We start from the raw sequence: 18,811 nt of genomic DNA, 5'->3' as shown, positions 1-18,811 counted from the left end.
TATTCAGAAGTTGTGCAATTATATGAAAACTGACCTTACCTTTGCTACATATCAGAGATTTCTATAATAAAACTCAACTCGGAATATGAATTTTACTGTTTAACATAGCCAATTGGTTGGACAATTGTTTTTTTCACATAAGTTGTATTATGGCTTTAAAAAGATATTGGAAAGCACTGAGTTCTGAGTTCTGTACTCCAAGGGGTAAAGTAAGTGTAAAATAGTATTTTGTTGTTCAAGATTTTTGGGTATGAATGGAAAGTCATTTTCTTGGTTTCGTTGAACAATTATTTTTGTTGATTCATCCACCATCCTGCACTAATTAAATTATTTCTCTTGCCTTTCTGGTTGCAGCAATTTACAGTTTGTAAAATATATAAATACTTAAGATTTGCTATAAATACTTGATGATTTCACAGTGAAGTTCACTAAACTCTTTGAGCCAGTCCATTGTCTGTAGCATTCATTTTCTAAGCAGACTCAACTTATTTTTAAATGCAACTGGTTCACTTTTGGTAAAAGTTCCTTCATTTTTATTGTTCTGTGTCCATTGATGAATATAAGATTTCTCAAAATTTGCATGATATCCAGCTTCCTCGAAATTGCTAATAATATCTGCTTTTCACACTGTTAGATAAATCTCCACTTATGCACTCATAAAAAACTTCTTGTACTGGAATTAGCTATCCATTTGATATTAAGCATTAGCATTAGCATTAGTAGAGGGCATTTGACGACAAGAAAGCAAGCTTATGCAGCATCAGCCAAAAAAAAAAAAAAAAAAAAAACCACTTCCACTTCACCCCTCTGTTCGTTCTAAAATACCTGTCCAGCTGAGCCTTAAACATATTTAGGCTATCAACTTCCATGATTTGGAAGTTGATAGCCTAAGGGATGGAAGTCTGTTCCACCAACCAACCACCCGCTGGCCTAAAGGCAAATTTCCGCACATCTATCCTAAATCTGTCTTTCCTCAATTTGAATTTATGCCCTCTCAGGTGATTATTCTGAGAGAGAGAAAGAATCCCATCCAGCATTGAGCATGCTCAAACCATTCAAGGGCTTTATACACCTCTATCAGATCACCTCGGCTGGTGCCTAGTCTCCAGACACTGTAATTTGCAAAACTTAAGCCTGTCTTCGTAGAGCACCCCTTTGTTCCATTCACTAATCTTGTTGCCCTTCTCTGTACTCGTTCCAGCAGCTCTACATCCTTCTTGAAAGGGCGCCCTCCATAGCCAGGTGGGGAAGGGAGCAGCAAGTGCATAGCACACGCTTCTTGATTAGACCGGGGTTTGAGCCCGTCACCACCAAATACGGAGAATGAGGAAAAGGTCAGGGGAATGACCACCGCATATCCCGGAGCAATATGGCCTTAGTTACTAATGCTCCTAAAAAAAAAAAAAAACAAACAAACAATCCTTCTTGAAATGAGGCCTCCAGACCTGTATACAGTACTCTAGGTGTGGCCTGACCATTGCCTTATACAAGGGAATAATCACCTCCTCTTATCCCTGCTAGAAAAATTCCCTATATATCATTGACAATACACCATGAGCTACTCTTGCAGCCCGTCTGCACTGCTCAGAGAACTTCATATCTTCCTGCACAACCACCCCAGGTCCCTTTCATTCTCTACCACTGTCAGTGTAAGTACCACAGAGTTGATACGTTGCTCTGGGGTTGCTGTTTCCCATGTGTAGTACTTTACATTTGTCAATGTTAAACTTCATTTGCCACCTCTCAGCCCACCTGCTCAACCTTTCCAGATCCTGTTGCAGCAGCATAGTGTCAGTAGTGTCCTTGACAACCCTGCCTACCTTTGTATCGTCTGCAAACTTCGACATTAAGCTTGATATACCATCATCAATATCATTTATGAATACAGAAAACAATAATGGATCTAACACTGAGCCCTGAGGGACTCCACTAATAACATTAGTCCACGACGAGCAGTGTCCATTGATTACCACTCTCTGTCTTCTCCCCCTCAGCCATCCCTTTATCCACAGCAGCAATTTGCCTCCAATGCCACACTGCTCCAATTTGTGCAGCAGTCTTCCATGTGCAACAGTATCAAAAGCCTTTCTAAGATCCAAGTACAGTAATACCCCGAAGTTACGCGATAGGTGGGTCCGACGAAAATCGCGTAAGTCGAATTCGCGTAAGTCGGGGTACAACTTTGCATATAAATACATATAAATTTTGCTTAATTGGGACCAAGGACTAACAAAAACACTAGTTTAGAAGAAAAATATTAATAAAATTGCAGTTCTTTATACATATTAATACAAAATATGTATTAAAAAAACAAATGACTTACATTAAAAAGTTATTTCGATGTCGATGGCTTCATAAAATCTAACAAATTCGTCTGACGACACAGCGCGTTCCTTTTTTTTCACGCAGAATTTCTTCGTAGCAAGCTAATAATTTTTTTATTCCTTGCTTTGTAGCTATAACGCGTTCTTCGTTGGAGTCTATGTTTTCTAAAATTTTTAAGCCCTTTACAATTGAGATCTTTTCAATTTTCAACCTGTCAAGTTTGCAATTGTCATGTGCTTTTCGCCGTTGCTTCATTTAGGCCTGTAGCAAGTGCAATATCACATGGTCTTTCATTTCGCTCAAAGCGTTTCACAATTTCATATTTTTCTCTATCGACAGAGGTGGACTGGCCATAAGCCTTACCGGGGAAACCCCGGTGGGCCAGTGTGATTTTGGCCATAAACCATAGTGTGAGGCAACTATAAATTTTCCCGGGTAAGAATTTTTGATCCAGGTGGCCTCTGTTTATCGATAATTGCTTTTCTTTTTCTCTCTGAATCTGCAGTGTCTTCACCAGGACGCTTCCTTTTCACACCTTTTAATTTTACTAATTTTTAGGGAATAAAGCACAATTACAAAACGAGGAGGCACGCTTGATACACATAAACAAAGCTGCGCCCATGTAGCAACTGAATAAACAACACCATAAAGGCAGAGATACACTATTAACACCTCACATTTCTAGGGGTTACTACCATAAAACAATAAAAATCCAGTTGCGTTTCTGCTAGTGAAATCTGTTATAAACTGGTAGTAAACTCGATCTAATTGCATTTGCGATTATACCGATAGCTGGAATTCTGTTGGTTTTTATGTTATTATGGTGAAATGTGTTTCCCCTTCACTGATATAAAAAACATAAAAGCAGCAAAGTTGAATTTTGTTCATCTTTCGCTCTCATTCTCCGCCGTCGCACCGGATATCGATAACATATGAAAAACGACCTTGAAGATAGTGGGCGGCAGCGTTGCCAAACGAAAAAATCAAGAACCGCGTAACTCCGAGTTCGCGTAAGTCGGGGTAGCGTAAGTCGGGGTATTACTGTATATAATATCAAAGTTATTCCCTGCATCCAGTTCCTTTGTGACTGCATCATAGTATCCAATCGAATTGGTCAGGCAAGACTTCCCCTTAACAAAACTATGCTGTGTCCGAGCTATAACTGAAGTCTTGTCTAAATGATCCTGCAGTGCTTCTTTAACTAGTGCCTCCATTAATTTTCCTGGAACAGAAGTTAAACTCACAGGTCTATAATTACTTGTGTCAGCCTTTGATCCTCCTTTGTGAATTGGGATCACATTTGCACATCTCCAGTCTGTGGGTACCTCCCCTGAGTCCAAGGAAGCTCTCATAATTATGGCTAAGGGTTTGCTTACTTCCTCTGCTGCCTCCTTTAATATAACTGGATAGATCCCAACCACCCCGGGTGCCTTTCTTGTGTTTATCTTCAACAATTTCTCCTCCGCTTTACTCTCAGTTATTACAAGATTCTCTAGCTTACTGCTAGAGTTGAATACATCTCTGGCTTTCCCCTCGCTAAATAACTCCTCATGTGTGAATGTCGATGCAAAATATTCATTTAGTTTGTTAGCTACTGAGCAGGATCTTCAACAGTTGACCCATCAATATCAAGTGGACCAATCTGATTCATCCCCTTCCTTCTAGAGTTTACATAAGTAAAGAACTTTTTGCTGTTTTTCTTTGCATCCCTTGCCAAAGATTTCTCGTAATCTGCCTTCGCCTGCCTAACCCCCTTTGTAACTTGCTTACAGATCAACTTGTATCTATCATAGGCTTCTGTGTCATGTGTTAATTTGTATGTATCCCATGCATGTTTCTTCTCTGCCATATGCCTCATCAGTTCATCTGACATCCATTTAGGCCTAAACCTTGAACAATATTTCTTAGTTGGTATGTAAAGCCTAGTAGCTTCTAAGATAAGTTCTTTGAATGCTTCCCATTTGGAATTTGCTGTTGGCAACATCATCAGTTGGTCCCACTGTATAGAATTTAAATACTGTCTCAGTCCATCGTAGTCGCCTTTACGAAAGCAATAACCCTTCCCTTTACCCCTAATGGTAGTTACCTCTTTGAGTAAATCCCACTTCAGCACACTGTGATCACTGCCACCTAGTGGTTCATTTATCTGCAGATTCTTAATGCATGAAGAATCACTGCTGATAATCAAATCAAGAGTATTCCTCCCTCTAGTTGCCTTCCGAACATGCTGATGTAGAAAACAATCATCCAATAAATCCACAAAAGCCTTGCTAGTGTGTGAGTGACCAGCCCCCAAATTCCAGTCAATATCTGGGAAATTAAAATCTCCCATTATAAGACTCTCTGATTTACTGGCCCACTTTATTTCCCTGTACAGTTTCTTATTATACTCATCAGAGTTATTAGGCCTATAGCACACTCCTACTCTCAATTTTGATCTCCCAATGCTTATGTCACACCAAACTGACTCGATACTGCACTGTCCAGCGATGTCCACTGGCTTCACTTCCTTGGATTTTATGTATTTCTTAACTAATAGCCTAACCCCTCCTCCCTTCCTATCCAGTCTATCCTTTCTGTAGACGTTGTACTCCCCAAATTCCAGTTCTGCATTCCTTATATCTGTGTGACACCACGTCTCTGATATCCCAACAATATCTGCCTTTGATGTTTTGAGCAATACCTCAAATTCATCAAATTTATTTACTAAATTCCTAGCATTGGTGTACACGCAAGTATACATGCACCTATTTCTATTCTTAGCTACCCTAACACAACCCATGTGTTTACTTGTACCGCAGTGACTCCCAGCAGTCTCTGAAATATCCTGCATCTTGTTTTTCAGGCTTCTGCTCATTCCAATAGAAGCAGTGCAAGAATCTCTTTCACCTCTGCCAGTGGCTACTGTTAATCTATTCATCTTTGTCTCCCCCCAAGCTAGCAGTTTTCCAACCCACCTAACACTGCCTCGATAGCATCAGCAAATATTCTTGCACCCTTTCTATTTAAGTGTATCCCATCCCTGTAGAAGCAATCTCTCCTGTTAACAAGTACAGTCCAGGCTGAAAAAAATTCTACCCCTTGAGCCTTGCACAATCTTTCCAGGGCCGAATTGATCGACAAGGCTCTCATCATATACTCCCTCCTATCGTGTCTGGGCAGAATTGCAGACACTTTCAAATTCAACCCTATTTCACGGCTTTTTTTCAACAGTGACCTGTACTTGTTAAGCAATTCTGCCGGTCTCCTACTCTTGATATCATTAGTGCCAAAGTGTACAACTATATCACCTTTTGTGCTCTTAAAAGATGATATCTGCTCTTAGAGTTGATATCGTCAACTCTAAGAGCAGTCCTGTTCCACCTATCCTTTTTACAAAGCATGTTCCCCGTTTCCCTGACAATAGAGTCACCAACAACTACTAGTTCCTTTGGGACCAGCGCATTCTGCCTTGGGGGTTGCCGCTGTGTTGCACGATGACCAAGTGCAAGCTCTGGCGTTGATGTGGGCAGCTGAGAGCTTGATGGGCCCCTCAATTTAGTTCCTTCGAGAGCATCCACCCTGTCCTTCAAGCTCTCATATAGGCCCATAAGAACCCTGAGTTGTTGCCTGATTTCGATACACTCCTTGCATCGCGCACACACAAAGACATCCCCCATGGCAATATCATGTCCCGTACCTGAATGCTCCACAAACATCATGCAAGCTGTGCATTTTAGAAGGCTGTGATTCAGAAGGCAACTGCTCCCCTCAGTTCTCCTCTGAGCCACAGCACTTCCATTAGCTTGAGCCTTTTGTTTTGCTGCTCTGGTCTGAGTCATGATTTCTTTTAATTTAAATAAAATTTCAATTTCAGTTTATAACCCTAACTTATCTCCCAACACAGTTATAACGGGATATATATTTTTTAGTGTCAAGTATTAATTATCTCCGAGTTCCCTTTATATAACTTCCGTATCAGTTATGTATTAATTAATTATTTTACGTTTGTAATCTAAGTCGATATATGTATTTAGTTAAAAGTGCAATTTAAATGCCAACGAAGTTCAACAAGTTTAATAGATTTTACCGATCACTGAAAATATTATAACCTATACTATACTAACGCTATCTAGGTTCGATATATAACGATCGTATGACAAAGACAAAGGCGGGAAGTTACGAACGGTAAATCTATGGACACTTAAGTATTAATTAACTTTCAAATCTCGCTGTCTCAATTCAGAATAAACTAACGATCCTTACTAGGTCTATAAGCTACTTACAAAAAATAGTTTGATGTAAAAAATATTCAATAAGCGGCTAAAAAAACTTCTCGTTCAGCGGAGTTGCGACTTGTAACACGTGGATACCCTTACCGATACTTTTATGCAATTGCAAGGCCGAGTAAAGAATAAATACACCAAATTAATCAGAAAAACACAAAATAATGCTATACTACTAAATTTAAATCAAAAGTTTTAGAAAAACAATAATTTCAAATCAATAAATAAGAAAAATCCACTTAGCGGCTTTGAACACGTCTGGCCCCTACTAGCCTCGTCAGCAGACGAGGCATTAGTGTGGCAAAGTTCCATAGCATTAACTCAAGTAATTAATTGTACTTCCGAAACTTTATCAATAAACTAAATTAAATTAAATTCATGCAGAACAGTGTCATTAATAAACTAATTCATACTTAAGTAACCCACATAATGTTGTCTTTCATTCAACACTGAGATTAGCAGTGACAAAAAATTCAAGAAAGCAAGCTTGTACAGCATCAGCCAAAAAAAAAAAAAAAAAAAAGAGAGAGAGCACCTTTCATTTCACCTATTCATCCCCACCAACAGTTTGTCTCGTTCTTCCTGGAATTTATTCAAGCTGTTGACTTCCACAATAACAGGTCAAAGTTTGTTTTTAGCTGTCAATCACCTGCTGGCTGAAGGCAAACTTCCTCACATGTATTCTGCAACCATCCTTCCTCAATTTGAGTCTGTGTCCTCTCATGTGTGTAGTCTGAGCAAGAGAAAGAATCCCAAAGTTTGCTCAATCCATTCAAAGCCTTAAACAGATCAATCAGATCACCTTGCAGCTGTCTAAGAAATCACCTGCAAGGTGATGTGATTGAGGTGTTTAATTCTGCAAATTGCAGCTGGAGACACTGCAATTTGCTACCACATCCAATCAAATTGGTCAGACAATATTTTCCCTTAACAAACCCATGCTGTGTCTAGAAAACATTCCATAAATTTCAAGAATATAGCTGTAAAATGTTTTTTTTTAGTCAGCTGCTAGATATTTCATTTGACTGTACCTATTAATAATACTCTAGGAGGCATTGGGATTAACTAGTGAATAATCTTTCTACAAATGTTTTATTAGGTGAGGCTGGAGAAAATACGAATAATGTGTGTGGGAGACAGTGCTGAATCCGTGCTGATTTAAGGAATTTAATATACTTTTATATTCACTTTTTTATGACCTCCCCCACCTTTTCCCAAATTTTACTCTATCTACATCAAACTTCTATTTTCTCAGTCCTCAACTCATACATGGTACTAGAGTAGTGTGGGTTCAAACAACCCATCATGTCCAGGATTACCATAGAAAGCAAAAAAAAAAAATAAATAATAAATAAATAAATTATATCATGGGTAATATCTCTCCTACTCTCTCTCTCTTGATTTTCTAAATGTTGCTTGCCAGTTTTATCTTTTATGTACTTTTCAATACCTTATTATAATGTAAGCTTAAAATAAATATCTCAGTACTTATTTAAAAAAAAAAAAAAACATTCTTATAATTAATCCTTATACATTAGTTTGTTTTTAGATTAATGTATTTGTGTATATATTATTTCAGACCTTTGTAATAGTAGTCAAGGATATTTATCCTGCATGGATGGCACCTGTTACCACATAAACAAACACTGTGACAATTATAAAGACTGCAATGATGGTTCAGATGAAAATGGCTGTAAGTAAGAATTAGTTTGCTTAAAATAAAATAAATTTCTTCTTCATATGGGATTAAAAATGGATGTAAGATTTTTTTATAAAATGATAGTAAGTTTAGTTTCATGATAACTTTGATTGTTTGGATCAAATTGGAATCATATATAAAGATATGTAAGATTGGTTGTTGGTTGGTTTTATGCCGCATTAGCACCTTAGGCCATATTGCACCAGTGTATTACATCTACTCAAGAGCAAGTTCACAAGCTGATTTGCATGTTATGAATGCTGAAAGTGAGGCAATTAGCACTTTCACAGGTGCAAACCCTACCTCCATTTAGATCAATCTTGATTGAAGAGTTTTTTTTTTAAGAATTCCTCTGGCTGAATTAAATCGTAGATCTCTCCAAACAAGTTGTGTAATTACTGAACTGTTCCATAAAACATACAAAAAAGTGAAAACTGCAGTCCATCAGTACCCTGCAGTTTTTAAGGAGGTTTCAGAATCTGCCATCATAAGAAAAAAAAAAAGTCAGTCACAAAACTATACAGCTATACATATGGGCAGATGTCTCAGTATTTGGGTTCATTGACATTCAAAAGAACACTAAGTAATTTTACAAGCTACTGAAAGACAATCATTAACAAAATTATTAAAATTTCCACCACTTCTTAGATGGTTGTTTCAATGCTAATTAATATTGCATCAACAGAAAGCCAGGCATTTGAATGAAAAAAAAATAATAATAAACTGGAAGCATTTGTATTGCATTATGCTGGCTAAACTATTACATAACTCCAGATAAAACTTCTGTTGAACTGCTAAATTTGATGAAAGTTAAAGGTAGTGGAGAATTACTGAAAGCTAAAATTATACAAGATGAAAAAAAAATCAAGGACAGTAAGAATGCACCTCATTTTCATCCTGAGCCCTTCACTAATAGAAATGTGCTGAAATTACAATCCTGCAATTTTTTGGCTAATAAATGTTATTCTTCTTGCTTATTCTTGTTATTCTGCTTCCCAAACTTATTAAATTATTCATAGTCTGTAAAGCATTCTTATGTCCTTGGTTTTTTCCCTTGTTTAAACTTGGGAAATATTAGTAATCATTTCCCCTGCTTAACTTTTGTTGAAGTTTGGGTTTTTATCTGGGGTGAGTTGTGGCCTAGTTTAGCCTAGCACAGTGAAATTAGTATTAGTTGTGGAAAAGGATGCAAGAAATCAAATTTATACAGCACAGCTAAAAAACAAACAAACAAAAAAATCATTTAACCTATACATCCTTTCATTAGTTTTTCTAATTCTTGAATTTATTCAAACTTCCACATCAGATGGAAGCTTGTTCCAGCAATCAACCACCTGTTGACTGAAGGTAAACTTCCACACATCTGTTGTGCAACCATCCTTCCTCAATTGGAATTTATGCCCCCACCCAAGTGCAAAGCTGAGCAACAGTTCCAGGCGTTGCAATTTTCTATAGTGTCCAGAGACTGCAATTTGCAGAACTGAAGTTTTTCTTGGTAAGAGCACCTCCTTTGTTCCGCTTACCAATTTCATTGCCCTTTTCTGTACCTGCTCCAGAAGCTCAACATCCTTCCTAAAATGATGGATGTATGGAGTACTTAAGATGTGGGCTGACTATTGGATGGATGACCTGTATGCAGTACTTAAGATGTGGTCTGACTATTGCCCTATACAATGGAATAATCACCTCCTTATCCCTGCTAGAAAAATTCCTGGATTTTTCTAACAGGGATAAGGAGGTGATTATTCAAAAACCCATGAGCTGTCCTGGCATCCTGTCTGCACTGTTCAGAGAACTTCATACCTGACTGTACAGTTATCCCCAGGTCTTTTTCATTTTCCACTACCCTCAGTGTAGTGCCACACAGTTGGCACTACACTCAGTTGGTACATTAGTCTAGGTTACGGCCACCCATATGCAGTACTTTGCATTTTTCAAGGTTAAACCTCATTTGCCATTTCTCAGCAAACTGCCTAATTTTTTAGATCTTATTGCAGTAGCATATTGTCATTGCTGTCATTAACCACTCTACCAACCCTTGTATCATCTGCAAACATAGATATTAAGCCCAATATACTTTCATCGATATCATTAATAAATGTAGAAAACAACAATGGGCCCAGCACCTAACCCTGAAGGACTCCACTGATGATAATAGTCCACGAAGAGCAGTGTCCATTGATAACTCGCTGTCTTCTCACACAACCATCCCTTTACCCATAGCAGTAACTTACCCTTAATGCTACACTGCTATGATATTAAAATTATTTTTTGCATCAAGTTCCTTTGTTACTGCATCATAGTATCCAAACAAATTGGTCAGACAAGATTTCCCCTTGACAAACTCGTGTGTCCAAAGTATAATTGCGGCCTTTTCTGGATGATCCTGCATTATTTCTTTTACCAGTGACTCCATTAATTTCCTTGGAACAGAAGTTAAACTAAACAGGTCTGTAATTACTTGTGTCACCCTTTGATCCCCCTTTGTGAAGTGGATATACATTTGCACATCTCCAGTCCACTGGGACTCCCCTGAATCCAAGGATGCTCGTATAATTATTTCTAATGGTTTGTTTACCTCCTTTGCTGCCTACATTAATATAATTGGTTAGATCCTATCCATGCCAGGTGCCTTTTTTACATTTAACTTCAGCAAATTCTCTTCCACTTTCCTCTCAGTTATCACAAAGTCATTGTGATCGCTGCCACCCAGTGGGTTTTTTACTTGCAGATTTCTTAATGCATGTGAATCACTGCTGATAACCAGATCTAGAATATTGCTTTCTCTTGTTGCCTCTCTAACATGCTGCTATAGAAAACAGTCATCCAAGAAATATACAAAAGTCTTGCTAGTGTATGAGTGAGCAACTATCAAATTCCAATCAACATCTTGAAAGTTAAAATCCTCCATTATAAGACAGTCTGTTTTACTCGCCCACTCTAGTTCTCTGCCTAGTTGTTTGGTGCTCCTCACACTCATTAGGCCTATAGCACACTCCTACTCTCATTTTTGTTTTCCTAGTGTCACACAAAACTGACTCAACATTGCACTGGTCACCCATGTGAACTGAATGCACTGCTTTAGATTTAATATGCCCCTCAACTAAGGGCATAACCTCCCCCTTCTGTTTCTGTCTGTCATTCCTGTATATATTGTACTCCCCTTATTGAAATTCAGCATCACTTGTCTGAGTGACACCATATCTCTGCTCTGTCTACAATATCTGCATTTGATGACTTAACCAGTAGTTCAAATTCATCAATTTTATTTACAATACTCCTGGTAATAGTGTACATGCAAGTATATATGAATATGTTCTTACTCTTAGTTACCCTTACACAACTCATGTGTTCATTTGTACCATGATGACCCAGCATGTTCTGAAATCCCCAGCACCCCACTTTCTAGACTGCTGCATTTTGCAATAGAAGCAGTGCAAGAATCATCCTTCACCTCTACCTGCAACCACTGTTAATATATTAGTCTGTGAATCCCACCAAGCTAGCAGTTTTCCAACCCACCTAACACTACCTCGACAGCATCAGCAAATATCCTTGCACCCTTTCTATTTATGTATGTTCCATCCCTGTAGAAGCAGTCTCTCCTGTTAACATGCACAGACCACTCTGAGAAAATTTTTACCCCATGAGCCTTACACATTCTCTCCAAATCTGAATTGATTGACAAGGCCCTCATCTTATACTCCCTCCTATTTTGACTGGGCAGAATTGCAGACACTTTCAAATTCAGTCCTAACTCAACTTTTCTCAGCATTGCTGTATTTGTTAAGTATGCCAGATCTCCTACTCTTAATATCATTAGTTCCAATCTGTACAACAGTATCACCTTTTGTGCCCTTAAAAGATGATATCTGCTCTACAATGTCCCCTATGTTTGCCCCTGGCAGACATACCCTGGTCCTATTCCATCTATCCTTCCTCCACAATATATTTCCTGTTTCCCTGACAACAGTCACCAACAATAACCACCTCCTGTGGAACTGGTGCATCCTGTCTTGGAGATTGCTGCTGCTGTGTTGCCAATGCACAAGTGTGAGCTCTGGCATTGAGTTGGGCAGCTGAGAGCTTGATGGGCCCATTTTAATTCCTTCGAGGTCATCTACCCTACTCTTCAAGCTCCCATAAATGTCCATCAGAATCGATGGACATTTATTGATGCTTAATTTATTCACACTCTCTGCACCAAACACACACAAAGACATTTCCCTTAGCTGTATCATGTCCTGTTACAGAAAGATCAGCGAATATTTCTCAAGTTGCCTATTTTGTTAGGTTGTGATTTGTAGGAGAATGGCACGCTTAGGTTGTCTCTGAGCCACAGCACTCCAGCTACTTTGTGCCAGTTGCTTTTCCATTTAAATACAATTTAATTGATCATCATTGGAAATTAATAAACTTAATCAATTTAGTTTATTAATTTACAATTCTACATTAAGCTAATAGATTCCTAAATGCAATGATACATCTTGCACTATCAAGTTTTATATTATACCGTATTCTGTCAAGTTAAAGATATATGTTATGTTATACCATTACGGTTGCAGTTTTAAATTAATTATATCTTTACTAAAAAGTAAAATTTCTTAGCTAAAAACAAAAATATATGTGCTACCAAGTGACCAGAACCTTTGAGCTATTTATTTATCACAATTGAACCCTATTATTCCACTGCACCACTAGTTAACGATATCTGTGTGAAAACACTGATACAATAGCAGTCCAAATATCGCTGTAATTTACAAAATCAATACAAAATTTAAAAATAAACTAGAGCACATAATTAAGACTATTAAAGTGTATTTGTTGTCAAACACAATTTAATATGTCAGTTAAACGTAAAAATTTCTACTAAACTATCCATTCCCACAAGCTCAAAATTCTTCGACCAGAGAAATAGAGTGGGCATATTCATGAGGGCATACAATATATGCAGAAAGGATAGACATGATGGGGGGGGGGAATGCTTTTGTTCAAGAAGTACAGATTCTGAAAGAGCACACCCAATAGACATGAATTGTCAATGTGATGTTGATTTGGTCTGGTGTAACATATTCGAAAAACAAAATGACAATAGGAGTACGTTACAGGGGAAATAACTAAGATAAGTATAAGAAATAGCTCTGCAGACAAAATAAAGTGGGCTACTTGCTGTGTTTATTTTAACCTTCCAGCTGTTTTATAGTTGACTAAATACTGTATCAATATTGGAAAATAATGAAAGATGGCAAAATCATCTTTTAAAGGCACGAAAGGTGATATTGTTGTGCACATTGGAACTAATGACATTAAGAGTAAGAGATCTGCAGATTTACTCAACAAAGTACAGGTCAATGTTGAAAAACAGTCACGAGTTAGGGTTGAATATGAAAGTGTCTGCAATTCAGCCCAGACATGATAGGAAGGAGTATATGATGAGAGCCTTGTCGATCAATTTGGCCCTGGAAAGATTGTGCAAGGCTCAAAGAATAGAATTTTTTTAAGCCTGGTGTGTGCTTGTTGACAGGAAAAACTGCTTCTACAGGGATGGGTTACACTTAAATAGAAAGGGTGCAAGAATATTTGCTGATACTATCAAGGCAGTGTTAGGTGGGTTGGAAAACTGCTAGCTTGGGGGAGATACACAGACCAAAAGGTTAACAGTGGCCGCAGGCAGAGGCAAAAGTGATTCTTGCATTGCTTCTATTAGAATGAGCAGCAGCCTGGAAAGTAAGACAATGGAGATGTTTGTTTATTATTTGGTTTTTAGGAGCATTAGCAACTAAGACCATATTGCTCCGGGAATATGCGGTGGTCATTAGCATTAGTAGAGGCATTTGATGCAAAAAAGCAAGCTTATGCAGCATCAGCCAAAAAAAAAAAAAAAAAACCCCACTTCCACTTCACCCCTCTGTCCGTTCAAAATACCTGTCCAGCTGAGCCTTAAACTTATTTAGGCTATCAACCTCCACCACAAGGGATGGCAGTCTGTTCCACCAACCAACCACCCGCTGGCTAAAGGCAAATTTCCGCACGTCTATCCTACATCTGTCTTTCCTCAATTTGAATATATGCCCTCTCAGGTGATTTTTCTGAGCTAGAGGAAGAATCCCATCAGCATTGAGCATGCTTAAACCATTCAAGGCTTTATACACCTCTATCAGATCACCTCGCTGGTGCCTAGTCTCCAGACACTGTATACAGTACTCTAGGTGTGGCCTGACCATTGCCTTATACAAGGGAATAATCACCTCCTTATCCCTGCTGGAAAAATTCCTGTATATCATTGACAATACTCCATGAGCTACTCTTGCAGCCCGTCTGCACTGCTCAGAGAACTTCATATCTGCCTGCACAATCACCCCCAAGTCCCTTTCATTCTCTACCACTGTCAGTGTAGTACCACAGAGTTGATACGTTGCTCTGGGGTTGCTGTTTCCCATGTGTAGTACTTTACATTTGTCAATGTTAAACTTCATTTGCCACCTCTCAGCCCATCTGCTCAACCTTTCCAGATCCTGTTGCAGCAGCATAGTGTCAGTAGTGTCCTTGACAACCCTGCCAACCTTTGTATCATCTGCAAACTTGGACATTAAGCTTGATATACCATCATCAATATCATTTATAAATACAGAAAACAATAATGGACCCAACACTGAGCCCTGAGGGACTCCACTAATAACATTAGTCCACGATGAGCAGTGTCCATTGATTACCACTCTCTGTCTTCTCCCCCTCAACCACCCCTTTATCCATAGCAGCAATTTGCCTCAAATGTCACACTGCTCCAATTTGTGTAGCAGTCTTCCATGTGCAACAGTATCAAAAGCCTTTCTAAGATCCAAGTATATAATATCAAAGTTATTCCCTGCATCCAGTTCTTTTGTGACTGCATCATAGTATCCAATCAAGTTGGTCAGGCAAGACTTCCCCTTAACAAAACCATGCTGTGTCTGAGCTATAACTGAAGTCTTGTCTAAATGATCCTGCAGTGCTTCTTTAACCAGTGCCTCCATTAATTTTCCTGGAACAGAAGTTAAGCTCACCGGTCTATAATTACTTGTGTCAGCCTTTGATCCTCCTTTGTGAATTGGGGTCACATTTGCACATTTCCAGTCTATGGGTACCTCCCCTGAGTCCAAGGAAGCTCTCATAATTATGGCTAAGGGTTTGCTTACTTCCTTTGCTGCCTCCTTTAATATAACTGGATAGATCCCATCCACCCCGGGTGCCTTTCTTGTGTTTATCTTCAACAGTTTCTCCTCCACTTTACTCCCAGTTATTTCAAGATTCTGTAGCTTACTGCTAGAGTTGAATACACCTCTGGCATTCCCCTTGCTGAATAACTCCTCATGTGTGAATGTCGATGCAAAATATTCATTTAGTTTGTTAGCTACCTGAGCAGGATCATCAACAGTTGACCCATCAATATCAAGTGGACCAATCTGATTCATCCCCTTCCTTCTAGAGTTTACATAAGTAAAGAACTCTTTGCTGTTTTTCTTTGCATCCCTTGCCAAGGATTTCTCGAAATCTGCCTTCACCTGCCTAACCTCCTTTGTAACTTGGTTGCATATCAACTTGTATCTATCATAGGCTTCTGTGTCATGTGTTAATTTGTAAGTATCCCATGCATTTTTCTTCTCTGCCATATGCCTCATTAGTTCATCTGACATCCATTTTGGCCTAAACCTTGAACAATATTTCTTAGTTGGTATGTAAAGCCTAGTAGCTTCCAAGATAAGTTCTTTGAATGCTTCCCATTTTGAATTTGCTGTTGGTAACATCATCAGTTGGTCCCACTGTATAGAATTTAAATACTGTCTCAGTCCATCGTAGTCGCCTTTACGGAAGCAATAACCCTTCCCTTTACCCCTAATGGTAGTTACCTCTTTCAGTAAATCCCACTTCAGCACACTGTGATCACTGCCACCTAGTGGTTCATTTATCTGCAGATTCTTAATGCATGAAGAATCACTGCTGATAATCAAATCAAGAGTATTACTCCCTCTAGTTGCCTCCCGAACATGCTGATGTAGAAAACAATCATCCAATAAATCCACAAAAGCCCTGCTAGTGTGTGAGTAACCAGCCCCCAAATTCCAGTCAATATCTGGGAAATTAAAATCTCCCATTATAAGACTCTCTGATTTACTGGCCCACTCTATTTCCCTGTACAGTTCCTTATTATACTCATCAGAGTCATTAGGCCTATAGCACACTCCTACTCTCAATTTTGATCTCCCAATGCTTATGTCACACCAAACTGACTCAACACTGCACTGTCCAGCGATGTCAACTGGCTTCACTTCCTTGGTTTTTATGTGTTTCTTAACTAATAGCATAACCCCTCCCCCCTTCCTATCCTGTCTATCCTTTCTGTAGACGTTGTACTCCCCAAATTGCAGTTCTGCATCCCTTATATCTGTGTGACACCACGTCTCTGATATCCCAACAATATCTGCCTTTGATGTTTTGAGCAATACCTCAAATTCATCAAATTTATTTACTAAACTCCTAGCATTGGTGTACACGCAAGTATACCTGCACCTGTTTCTATTCTTAGCTACCCTAACACAACCCATGTGTTTACTTGTACCGCAATGGCTCCCAGCAGTCTCTGAAATACCATGCATCTTGTTTTTCAGGCTTCTGCTCATTCCCTGACCTTGTCGCATCCTCCGTATTTGGTGGTCCAATGGAGATTTCCAGGCCTGCTGGGAGTCGTAGTGGGACAAATAAATACATGGGCTGTGTTAGGGTAACAGAGTAGAAACAGGTGCATGTACACCAAAGCTAGGAGTATAGTTAATAAATTTGATGAGCTGGAAGTGCTAGTCAAGACATCAAAGGCAGATATTGTTGGGATATCAGAGACGTGGTGTCACACAGACATAAGCAGTGCAAAATTGGAATTTGGGGAGTACAGTGTGTACAGAAAAGATAGACAGGACAGGAAGGGAGGAGGGGTTATGCTTTTAGTTAAGAAACACATAAAATCTAAGGAAGTGCATCCAGTTGAGGTTGGTGGACAATGCAATGTTGAGTCTGTTTGGCGTGACATAAGCACTGGTAAAGGAAAAATGAGAGTTGGTGTGGGTTATAGGCCTAATAAATCTGATGAGTATAATGAGCAGTTGTGGAGAGAAATAGAGTGGGCCAGTAAATCAGAATGTCTTATAATGGGGGATTTTAACTTTTCAGATATTGACTGGAACTTGTGGATTGGTCACTCACACACATTAGCAAGACTTTTGTGGATTTATTGGATGACTGTTTTCTACAGCAACATGTTCGAGACGCAACCCAACCAGAGGGAGTAATACTCTTGATCTGATTATCAGCAGTGATTATTCATGCATTAAGAATTTGCAGATAAAGGAACCACTTTGTTGAAGTTAAACAAGAAAGAAAGTTGAAGTTAAAAAAAGGCACTGGGGTGGATGGGATCTATCCAGTTATATTAAAGGAGGCAGCAAAGGAAGTAAGCAAACCCTTAGCCATAATTATGAGAGCTTCCTTGGACTCAGGGAAGGTCCCCATGGACTGTAGGTGTGCAAATGTATCACCAAATCACAAAGGAAGACAAAGGCTGACACAGGTAACTATAGACTTGTTAGTTTAACTTGTGTTCCGGGGAAAATAATGGAATCACTGGATAAAGAAGCATTGCAGGATCATCTTGACAAGTCTGCAGTAATAGTTAAGACACAGCATGGGTTTGTTAAAGGGAGGTCTTGTCTGACCAATTTGATTGGATACTATGATGTGGTCACAAAGGAACTGAATGCCAAAAATAATTTTGATATCATACTTGGATTTCAGGAAAGCTTTTGATACTGTTGCACACGGAAGACTGCTGTACAAATTGGAGAGTATGGCATTGAGGGTAAGTTGCTACAATGGATAAAGGGATGGTTAAGTGGGAGATGACGGAGAGTGGTAATCAATGGACACTGCTCTTCGTGGACTAATGTTATTAGTGGAGTTCCCATTGTTTGATGTTGGGCCCATTGTTGTTTTGTATATTTATCAATGATATTGATGAATGTATATCAGGTTTAATGTCCAAATTTGCAGATGATACAAAGGTTGGCAGGATTGTTAACGACAGTAAAGACAGTATCCTACTCCAACTGGATCTAGATAAGTTGGGGAAATGGGCTGAAAAGTGGCAAATGAAGTTTAACATTGAGAAATGCAAAGTACTGCATTTTTGATTTTTTTTTTTTTTTGATTTGGTAGTTGTTGGCGCATCGGCTTCTGTGGCCATATTGCACCTCCCAAGGTTTTTGCAGTACTTTGATCCAAGCCCGAGGCGGGAATCGAACCCGCGACCTTTGGGTTGCCGGGCAGGTACTTTACCCACTCGGCTAGCCCGGTCGGCGCAAAGTACTGCATATGGGTAGCAATAACTGAAGAGAAACATACCAACGGTGTGGTATACACTCAGGGAAGTGGAAAGTGAATAAGACCTGGAGGTAAAAAGTAAAGTGCAGCCATTATCAACCCACTGCAGGATGGA

At 39.0% G+C, this 18,811-nt stretch overlaps 1 protein-coding gene across 1 annotated transcript in view; it reads left to right on the top strand.

Annotated features, from left to right (window-relative positions):
* LOC150082463 (CD109 antigen-like) overlaps window positions 1-18,811 on the top strand; it is a 424,736-nt gene that overhangs the window by 254,378 nt on the left and 151,547 nt on the right. The window contains exon 18 of the mRNA XM_090377518.1: window positions 8,170-8,283. Coding sequence (XP_090233644.1) covers window positions 8,170-8,283 — 114 coding nt within the window. The remainder of the gene's footprint in view (window positions 1-8,169; window positions 8,284-18,811) is intronic.

This window comes from Mastigoproctus giganteus, chromosome 7, assembly GCF_048544385.1.
Source record: "Mastigoproctus giganteus isolate SK-2022 chromosome 7, ASM4854438v1, whole genome shotgun sequence".
Taxonomy (NCBI): domain Eukaryota; kingdom Metazoa; phylum Arthropoda; class Arachnida; order Uropygi; family Thelyphonidae; genus Mastigoproctus; species Mastigoproctus giganteus.
This window is presented reverse-complemented; position numbering and strand designations above follow the sequence as displayed.